This window comes from Xiphophorus hellerii, chromosome 3, assembly GCF_003331165.1.
Source record: "Xiphophorus hellerii strain 12219 chromosome 3, Xiphophorus_hellerii-4.1, whole genome shotgun sequence".
Taxonomy (NCBI): domain Eukaryota; kingdom Metazoa; phylum Chordata; class Actinopteri; order Cyprinodontiformes; family Poeciliidae; genus Xiphophorus; species Xiphophorus hellerii.
This window is the reverse complement of record NC_045674.1, coordinates 13,389,404-13,400,243: the sequence shown is the minus strand read 5'-3', so window position 1 is coordinate 13,400,243 and position 10,840 is coordinate 13,389,404. Positions and strand designations below refer to the sequence as shown.

The 10,840-nt window shown below is 40.6% G+C and overlaps 1 protein-coding gene across 5 annotated transcripts in view; it reads right to left on the bottom strand.

Moving 5' to 3' along the window:
- Positions 1-299: 299 nt before the first annotated feature.
- The window catches only part of fam131bb (family with sequence similarity 131 member Bb), a 31,544-nt gene continuing 21,003 nt past the window's right edge, over positions 300-10,840 (bottom strand). For 4 of the 5 annotated variants that reach the window (XM_032555979.1, XM_032555997.1, XM_032555970.1 and 1 more), the window contains 5 exons: positions 9,042-9,266; positions 8,745-8,885; positions 7,119-7,432; positions 5,585-5,848; positions 300-4,036 (listed from right to left, as the gene is read on the bottom strand). In XM_032555979.1, the coding sequence (XP_032411870.1) occupies positions 3,809-4,036; positions 5,585-5,848; positions 7,119-7,432; positions 8,745-8,885; positions 9,042-9,266 (1,172 nt within the window). In that variant the 3' untranslated portion in view covers positions 300-3,808. Of the gene's footprint in view, positions 4,037-5,584; positions 5,849-7,118; positions 7,433-8,744; positions 8,886-9,041; positions 9,267-10,443; positions 10,516-10,840 lie in introns of all 5 variants that reach the window. The other variant, XM_032556006.1, reaches the window with a different exon arrangement.

Sequence of the window (10,840 nt, the reverse complement as noted above, 5' to 3'; positions counted from 1 at the left end):
AGTCCTCTGTGAGCTTCAACAAATAAGCAGTTTATCCCAATGGAGGGCATTTGTTGTTTATATTCTCCTGGCACACAATTCCTGATAAGGACGGGAGAGGAGGGCTTTTGGAGAAGCACAGATTACACTGCTGCCTATTGCTTGTCGACTTCTTTTCTGGTGTGTCTGTCAGTCACAAATAAGACGCAGAGAGACAGAAAACAGATAAACAACAGAAATGTGTTAAAGCTCAAGAGGATACAGGAAACCCCTGAGATTGTAATTATTTACAGCCTGTGAAAAGAGACACACACATATCCGCAGAAAAAGACAATTTGTTTGGTCTGTTTATTTGCTCTTTCTCCACCAGAAGGAAAATAAAAGGAGACAGGTAGAAGAGCCGGAGAAGGTGAAGGAGGCTGCATCGTGCAGGGGGAAGAAAGAGAGAGCTGTGGACAGAAGAGAGAGGGGAAACCACATGGAAGAGCCGACCTGTGAGAACCGTCCTACAAGCATGCATAGTTGTGTTATCAGTCACACTGCCTCAGTTAAGACAAATCCAGTTTTATGCAGACGTTTTACAGAAGCCATCAGATTTTATACACAGGGGGGTTTTTTTATACAGCCGTTCTCACCACACAACTCCAAATTTTATGCATCAAGGGCTTCAAAACCCTCTTTGACTGATGTGAAAAGTTTATTGTTCCAGGCAGTGAATTTTTCAAGAAAGACAGTGGACTTTTTTTTTTTTTTTAACTGTACACATACAGACATACACACGGATACAAGTATACAGAACGGACAGAGAGGAAGAGAGGGAGAAAGGCAGAGGGTCGGAGGCAGATATTTGACCATCCTGCCTGCAGAAAAGTAACTGAAACTCCTCAGAGACGGCAGTGGCGATTACACAAAAACAGGAGGAAACCAAATGAAGTTAATAACAAAGACATGATCAGTAAACCTTTAACATCCACAGAAGTATATTTGGTTTCATGTTATCTCTTTATTCATTCATCGAGATCAACAAATGTTTTGTTTTATTAAAAAAATGGGAAAAAAGCAACAAAACTCAAAGAGAAGCAGTGTCTTTCTCTATGAAATATCTGTTTTTAAAAGCAAACAGTCGAGCCCAAATAAGCTGTGAGGCTTTCGTCTCAAACAAAAGCATCAATCTTTCAACTTTATTATATCTTAAACTAAAAGAAAAAAAAGATACCGCTCCTAAATGAGTTATCTACATGAAGTAACAGCCTCTGTACAGCATCAAGGTGTTTCTCCCTACCAAGTAATTGCTCAATAAATAAATTAATGTGTCATGGTGTAAAGATGTTCTGTTAGTGGGTTTGAGTTTTCTTAATACGTTCTTACAACTTTTCAAACTAGGTTTCAGTCTACGAGGCCTTGCAAAAGTATTCAGCACCCATGTCAATATGGGTTTTCTTTTTATTTTATGGAATAAATCAACTCATGAACTCTTGAACATGATACATTTCAAAGTGTGGCATGCAATGCTCTGTAGAACCATTTTTTGCTTCAATTACAGCACCAAATTTTTCAGGATTTGTCTCTACCAGCTTTGCGCATCTACAGACAGAAAATAAGTGTAGCAACTGCTTGCTATGCCTTTCAGCTTCCAGTATGTTCAAAGTTTGTAAAATTCACTTTCTGTTTTTGTTCCACATCACTATTATGCACTACTTAGTGTTGATTTTTGACATAAAACCCCGCTAAAATACACAGAAGTGATGTAAACTGTGAAAAACCTCAAGGGTCGTAAATATTTTTGCAAGGCAGTGTTCAATTATTTCACATTGGGAGCTGCCAACCTATCAGTCTATTCTCTCTGTGCAGAAAGGAGCTCAAAACCAGAACAAAACAAGTCTGCGTTACAGCCCTGACACCTATCCTAACTTATACTGGAAGGGATCTCAACAAGGCAGTAGAAAAATAAATATTGTCCCTCGACATTGCATAAAGAAGCACTCAATAAATAAATTCATTCAAGTCAATAAACTGCTGATTTTGTCTTCAAAGTGTCTTGCAAAGTCCTCAAAGTGGGAGAAGGTGTTTCCCAGAAGGTAAAAAGACGCAAGTAGACGTGCGCAGAGAGTTCGCCACCGCTGTTCAGCTCCCACTCCTGCTGGGAAACATACACTCTTTCTTAATTGCAAAAAAATGAAATCACTGAAGAAAATAAAAAAATTCTCCTCACACATCACAACCACACTCCCAGGCAGCTGCTTCACAGTAGTAACGATGAGCAGGAAGACACCAGTCTTGTTTCACCTCGAGTCTTCAGTCCTGTTACCTGATTGAGCTCAACCAACTGGTTTCCAGTCTGATCGATTGCACGGTCCATTTCACATTTAATTGTGCAGCAGTAAACAAAACCAACAAAACAAAAAACTGAGCAAGCTTGAGCGCAGTCCCCAAAAAATAAATTAGGACCAGAGAGGTGTAGAAAAATAAAGAAATCATACTGCAAAAGAACAGCCGTGACTCTGACTGAGAGGCAATTACTACATATTGTATTTACATCTTAACGACAGAGCTGGACTGGTCTTTTTTGTGTCGTTTTTTTTTTTTTTTTTGGAAGGCCAGTGTTTCCTCTGCCTACTGCTGGTTACAATTTAGATATTCCCGTGTCCGTGTGTACGGAGTGGCTCTGAGTGACCCAGTGGCGCCTCCTCCCAGTCGTCCAGTACATTCAGAATAGTGGTCAACATCCTCTGTGTGTCAGGATCTGTGTGAAAAACAAAGCAGCTGAGTGTTCCTGCATCGTGAAGCGGCTCGGGTGGTTTTGGTTTGTCAGAGGGAGGAACGAGCCAACAGTCCAAAGGCAAACTCTGATCTGCTGGATTGCTTTAGTGCAAAAAAACCCCAAAAAAACCCCCACACATTTCACAACAACAAAAAACCCAACTAAAGTCGCGTATGCAGCCGTCTCCTTCGGGGACTCCCTCCTGGGATTGGAACTGTTCAGTGCAAAGTCTTTTACAGTGCTTTATAGTTACAGGTACTCTGTGGTACTCTGAAGGACATGCATACAGAGAGACAGAGTAGGAAGCACGCTATCTTAGTACAGTACAATCCTTATCTGTGCAGGGTTGGGTGTGTGCAGTCAGCCGAGCAGGCTCGCCCCGGGTTGTGCCACAAAGTTACAGGAGAATAGATTTCAGACGAGTTAAACTGCATTTCACCGAAATGCTGAGACTTCTTAAAGCATCTGTGAAATTGCTTGGGTTGCTTTTTGTAGTATTAGGGTGAACGTGTTTGATCCAAGAGAAAGAAATAAAGAATGTGTTAAGTAAGGGCTGTAAACAGAGCAGCTCTCCCTTAGGAAACCTGTGAGATCTCATCACACACTTATACATCGCTTGCTGTTTTTTTTTCTTTTTTTTTTTATTACAAAAATTGTTCCTCTTATTATGCTAATGTAAGTTAGATTTTTATTTTCATCATAAGACAAAGACAGGTTTGAGTTGTTGGTCTTCAAAGAAAAAGCATGCATGTTTCCATTCCCCTCCTCTTCATCACAGTCTGGTTTCTTTTCCCCCTTTGGAAATGCTCCTCCTCCTCCTCTTCCTCCTCTGCTATGTTTTAACTCTATTTTTCAAACCTTCAGGGCGTAAGGCTTGCAAAGACAGAGGTGTCCTTTGTTGCATGATCTCCTGTCTGGCTGTGAGTCATTTTAAGGAATTCACCTTTACAACAAAAAGTTTTTGATACCTGAAAAGGAACGGATTAATAGATATATATTGTTGTATGTTGCTCGTCCCTCGCCGACTCCCAGGTTAGTTTCTGTTCAGGAGTCTTAACGATCAAGAGCTCAGTTGGTGGCCATGGAGGAAGGTGGCCTAGCCTCCTCTTCCTCCTCTTCCTCTTCCTTTTCCTCCAGCATCTGAATGAGACCAGAGGTGACATCGGAGGCCTTCCGCTCTGTGATTGGCTCAGCTGGCGGTTGCCCCGGACTACTGCCTCCAGAGGCATCTCCTTGTTGCGTGGGCGGAGTCAACATGGCCGACTCCTGATCCAGGGCCAGCGTTATATCTTCTTCCTGATCGGGACAGAGGCGAAGGAGTCAGTGTGGTCAGATCCAAACCAGCAGCTGTTGTGCCACAGATTATTTGAACAGGTGCACATTTTGTTTTCATACTGCAGAGAGAAGCCTCACTGTCATTTTTAAAATTTAAACAATAGAACAAACAAAGTCGAGCTTAATTGTGAAGAGAAAAAAAAAGTAGCTGCAAGCATTTTAGAGACATCTTGAGATGTCAAAAAGAATTTTGTCCATTCTGTCCTGCAAAACAGCTCCAGCTCAGACAGATTGGATGGAGAGAATCAATGCTGCAGCCTTGCCGCAGATTTTATCTGTACTTTGACTAGGTCATTCTCTCTCTTGAATATGCTTAAACCATTTAATTGTCTTTTAAAGCCTCTGATTGATTTTCTTTTAGGATTGCCCTGTATTTAGCTCCAAACATATTCCTATAAACTCTTACCAGTTTCAGCTTCCCCGTTGATGACGAGCACCCCCACAGCATGATGCTGCCACCATCATGTTTCACAATGATAACGTTTAGCATGTGAATCTAAAGGCTGCATCTTGGTCACATGAATTGGACATTGCTGTATGAAGCATTCTGAGAGTGAGATGTTTTGTAACTCAGCCATGATTTAACAATGTTTTTATCCTCCATGATGCTGTTTGTTCACTGAAGTTCTTGAAGAAACATCCAAAGCCTTCACAGAACAGTTACATACTAGTTGGAAAACTTGTCAACATGGCAATTTTCTTTGTGATTAAATTAACTCAAATTTTCATTTTTAACATTTTTAGTCTGAGATTGCAGTAGTGTGATAAGAATAATAACATTTTAAGTAGTTTTTAATTAAACTGGCTGGTATTATGTCTAAAAAAACCCATCTTGCAGCAATTCACAATCTATTTAAACAATGTAATGAACTGATCATCCTAAAAAATTATTCTAGGAAGCAATTTTGTGAATACATCATTTTTAAACCCCCTGCTGGTACAGCAGAAACAAATGTTACTGGAAATGAAATTATCTAGAGAAAAATTTGACCCATTTTGTCTAATTAATAAAAGAACAGTATGACTAAGAATAAAAAGGGCATCTTGGAGTGGTTTAATCTTTAAAAGAAGAAACGGGCAGCAGTTCACTGTACCCCAGATTAAAACAATGAAATAAAAAATGTATAAATATGATTTATGGATGTAAAATACAAAAATGCTAGAACTTGAGGCCCTTAGGCGTGGCTGAAAACAGAAAACCTCTGCAAGTTGTGAACAAACGAATCAACCTTCTCACACTCAACATTCAATTTGTTCTTTCTACAGTTGTTACAGCTAAGTGCATAAAATAATAGGTGAGCAATTAGTGCTTATCCTTGATCACTGGCAAACATTTCAACTGCGAATTCCTAGAATATTGTAATGAAGTGATTAGATTAACTAATTAAGCTGAACTTAGAGTTAACTGAATAAACCCTCTGTGTGGTCACGCCCAGCCTCGGCTCAGAAAGAGTCAGGCATCAATTCCTGAGAAGAAAATCGTCCAGTAAAGCCACATTTTGTCCTCACCTTGAGCTGCTCCTCCTCCTGCTGCTCCAGTAGCGGGGAGTGCTCGGTTCCCACCACCTCCTCCGCCGCCGGCACACACAGGCCCGCCTCCACCACCGCCGCCACGCCCATGTAGCCTCCGGCCTCCGACTGATAGGCCTCCATCTGCCCCGTGTTCCACAGATCAACCAGCGGAGGGTGGACCTGATGAACCAGACTGTGGATGGTGCTGTTGGGTGTCGCCTGCAGAGAGTGGTTGGCACTGTGCAGCCGGTGCTCCAGAGCCTGGAAACACACAGATGTGATGATGATCAGGAAATTTAATGTCTGAGAAGCAAAGGGAATTAGATTAGCTGCTTATTGTCATCTAAAAGAGTAATATATTCATTAAACATAGTAAAACGTTTCGATTTACAGCACGTATCTAACCCGCAAGACGTTTTTATGTGGCCCTGTAGACTCTGGAAATAGAAACTTCAACATTACAGTTGTGAGCTTAAATATTATGTTGTCAATCAAATCAACAGTTTTACTTGTGTATTCATGTGTTAGAGTTAAAACTAATACAGCTCTGGAGAAACAATGAAGAGAGCACTTCACTGACCCCCATTGAAAACCTCCTGGTTATTCCACCAAATATTGATTTCTGAACTCTTCCTGAGTTAAAACATTAATATTGTGGTCTCTAAATAAATATGAACTTTTTTTCTTTGGATTATTTGAGTTCTGAAAGCGCTGCATCTTTTTCATTATTTTGACCATTTCTCATTTTCTGAAAATTAATACTAAATTTTTGCTTGGAATTTCAGACATGGTGTCAGTAGTTCATAGAATAAAAGAACAAGGTTCATTTTACTCACATATATGCCTATAAAGGGTAAAATCAGAGAACTGATCATTTTGCAGTGGTCTGTTAATTTTTTCTAGAGCTGTTTCTAACTGATGATCATAAAATCTTCTCATCCAACCCAACTGAGATTGATTTCAAAAAGTGCACAATTAATAGAGACAAACCTGAAAATACCTACAGCGACAGGTGGCTCTGTAAAGTTTTATCTCAGGAGGGCCAAACATAAAAGCACAAATTATTTTTGTTTTAAAACCATAATTTTTCTTCCACTCTTCAGCTACGTATCACTTTGTGTCAGATAATCGGATAAAAGTCTGTATCAAATGGTTGCAACATCACAAGTTGTGCAAAAGTTCATTGGATGTGAATACATTAGCAATGTACTGAATCTGTTCAAAATAACTCCCACTGTCCCCGAAAAATTTCCCTATTTTGAAGACTTAGGGAAGTCCAGACATCCAATTGTCTGCTTCTATTTTCTTAGCTGACTCAACTTGAACATTTTTAAGATGAGGTCAGATCTGATCAGAAAACTGCACAAATATTTGCACCACTCCTTCAATCAGGGCCTGATGCACTTCTTTCATGCATCATAATCGTGACTTGGACTAAACCCAAGCCACATATAGTCTCTCCCCGGTAAATGTTCCTCCTGGCAGCGCCGTGCGCTCACCGCTGAGAGTCCACCTGCTCTGCATCAATCACCTGTTGTTGTTGATACTGCAGGAGCTGCTGTTGCTGGTACTGCTGGATCTGCTGGAGCTGCTGCAGCTGCTGGAGGTGGCTCTGCTGCTGGAGGTTGTACTGCTGCTGCTGCTGCTGCTGGGACAGGAAGTGAGCCGCCGCCTGCCCATCGTAGCCGTCCGTCCCCATGATGTAGGAACCAGCTGGGGGAGACGCCACGCCCGAAGGGTCGCTGTTGGTCGGTTCCCAGGCGTCGGAGGACGAGAGGCAGTAGTGGCCCTGGGAGACGTACGTGTGAGGCCACACCTCTGCTGAGGACTGGTGTAATATCTGATCTGGAAAGATTTAAAAATGCAGCAGCTGTTACTGGAGCTCCAAGAACAGATGTGAGAAGGAATAGAAACCACATCGTGAGAAGGATGTCTTTACGTCATGCTGCAGGTTTCCAGTTCCAGCAAAGATTCCTAATTATTGAGATTTAAGCCACTGAACAAAGGTTTGTAAAAATTGAGCAGAAATGCTTCCAAGTGGAGTGCTATGACAAAAGCTCCCAGTTGCTACTGAAGCAGTCAGTCAAACTGCAGAATTTTACATAAAGCACTTTTTTTCTCTCATACTCTCAGGAGAAGATACGTGTTAACGCCGAGGAGTTAAAACAGCAAAGTAGAGACATGTTTTACAACAAAAAAAAAAACCTGAATGATCTGAGGCAAATGCAATAATCCTTCAAGCCTTGGGATGGTTTAAAAACTTTAATCTCAAATTTCACTCACAAATGCATGGCTAGAGGGAGAGAAATTTTCAGATAAAAAAAAAAACACTTGGAAGGATTGAAGACTCCACAACCTTATCAGTGGTGCAGGGAGAGGTTTAAAGTTTGAAGTTTGAAGCAAGATTTCACCTGTTTCTTTCTCTTTTTTGGGGGATGTAAAGGTAAAGAAAGTTTTTATTTCAGCTGCACATTTGAAGATGAATGTCACAGAAGCCTTCACTGAAAAAGAAAACAACTAAAACCAAACAAAGAATTAAAAAAAATAAAATTTATAGACGTTAAAATACTTCTGTTAGTTTATAAATCACTGAAATACATTAAAGATTTGCTGTTGCTGTTCTTGTATCAACCTTTCAGACCTCTCAAGTCTCCTGGTTCTGGTTCTAGTTCTGGTCTGCTCTGAAGAACCAGAACTAGAACCAAACATGGAGAAGCAGCATCCAGCTTCTATGCACCACAAATTAGGAACAAACTTCATTAAAATTGCAAAACAGCTGAAACCCTGAGTTCCATTAAATAAAGCCTAAAAGCTCACCTGTTCAGGGTTGCCTTTGATTAGTAAAGTCAATCATTGATCAATATATTTGACATGTATTTGCTTGATGATTTTGATGATGTCATTATTGCTTCTGCATGATGCTTTTCTGATGCGAAGCCCTTTGAACTCTTGTTGCTTTACTTGTTTACTTGACTTTTATTAGATCAGTTTCTTTTCCAGAGACCAACAACAAAACATCATACAGATATTTTTGCGGTATTTTTATTTTTATTTTCCCGACAGCGGCAGGTCTGAACACGGTTTTGTGTGTCCTGGCACGTTTATCTCGACCTGCCTGTCCTACCAGCTGCTTTCTGCTGCCTCTGCTGAGTTTTACCTCGACTGGTGATGCTCTCCTGGTTGACCTCACTCAGGTGAGCCACGCTGCCCTGGTTTGAACCCGACCGAGGGCTCTCCCCGTCCATCGACGACCACGCCAAGAGCGTTGCCTCTGAGATAGCAAACTGCTGCAGGACGCCTGAGGTCAGAGGTCAAAGAACAGACCCAGGTCAGAATTAAGACATGCATCATATTTAATTGGCTAAACGTTTTCCTAATGAGCACATAATGCTGCTGATAACAGCCAACAAGCCCCAGACTGTGTCTGCCCTCTGGCTGTGTGCTTGCATCTCACCTGCAGCAAACCGAGCCTCCTTTTCTCCGTCGCTGAGGTCGCTGTAGGCGTCGTTCTCCGCCCGCCGCTCTTTTTCCCGTTCTTGGGTGCTGATGCGGGACTGGGGGATTCCTCCTGCACCAACCGTCTGCATGCCCCAGTTTTGCCATTCGATCATGTGAGCAACACGGCCCTGGGCCATCGCTGTGGGCTTGGTTACTCTTTCCTTCATGGTGCGGGTGACTCCTGATGGATTAGGAAAAAAGAATACATGCAACACAGGAGAAAGCACAGAGAAGGATGATGGTTTGAAAGAAGGTAGGACAGAGCATGATGAAGAGATTAGAGGAGATGTAGAGGTGAAAAGATGGATAGACAAAAAACAGGGAAGGAGAGGGAAGAGAGAAATAATAGTTAAGTTATTATCATGTTTATATTTCTGCTGAGTGATGGAAACTGTGATGATGAGTGAAAGTATTGATGTGTTGCAGGATTGGACTGATAAGCTGCTTTGAAAATGAGATAGATGACCAGTGTCGAGCTTTTTTAATATTACCAGAAGATAAAGTCCAGTGGAAAAATCTTTTGACACCCTCAATTTATTTTCTTTCTAAGAAGTCAAACTTCCTGCCACAGTAGCCTCTATCAGTTTTTTGTTTGTTTTTTTGTTTTTGAAGGTTTTTTGAAAATGCTCTTAGTCTTGTTTGGGGATTATCAGCTAATTTTCAATCAAGCACATGTCAGTTTTCAAAAAAAAAAAATTATGGATTTCTTTTAGGCCTTTTATGTCATTATCCTTAGGTGTTACAACTTTTGCTTTCATTTAGGTTCATGTTTTGATAATTTCTTCATTGTTTACTTGTTTAGGTCTTGTTTGCTCCTTGTGTTTGTTCATTTATTCTTAGCATTTATGAGATTTATTCCTTAGATTAATGTTTCTTTCTGTTACTGTTTATATCTTTCTCCAGCTTTGCTTATTGTCCCCCTCTCTGCACAGCTGTTGCACATCTCCTAATTTTCCTCTTCCTTTTCTCTTCCCCAGCTGTCCCCACTCACCTGTGATTAGCTCTTTCACGTCTCCACTGCCTAATCAGTGTATTTATAGCTTCCTGTCTGCATTGTTCTCCACTGGTCCTCCCTCTATTTTCCGTTGCTACTGCCATTATTTTCCAGTCGTTTCTCTGTCTGAGCCTCATTACTTTGTTAATAAATATCTGGAACTTCACCTGCTCCCATGAATGCCAGCATTTGGATCCTTCCCATTTAAGCACATTATGACAATTTAACTTTGACCTACGAATCATTTGGGCATAAAAAGATTAATAGAGCTAAGAAATTAAACTTCAGTGTGTCTTAAAAAAGTAGAACTGATTTTAAATCAAATCTTTAGGCATGTTTTATTAAGTCTGTCACAAATACTCACAGTGAAAGAGAGACTATATTGGCTGTGGCTGTCTGTGTCATGTGATCTTCTCTGATAGCTGCACCCAGAAAACTGTCAGCATGGGAAAAAAATTTAAAAGTGCTTAAATTTTTGCATTAAAAGCAAAGTGAGAAATTATGAAATAGAAAAACAACTTTGTTCTTAGCATCATCTGCATTTAATTCACTGGAAATGTATTTAAATATGGTTTGAGCTGAATTATCAACAAGTAAATTATCAGAAAGTGAAAATGCTAGCATTAGCCTACCACTTCAGCATATTATCTGTCATTCACTGAAGACTGCAACAACTGCGGCAGTGTGTATGAAGTCACAAAAAATCTTTAGAAACAGCACTGTCTTGCAGAAACTGCTGTTGGCACAAAATATGAGATGCT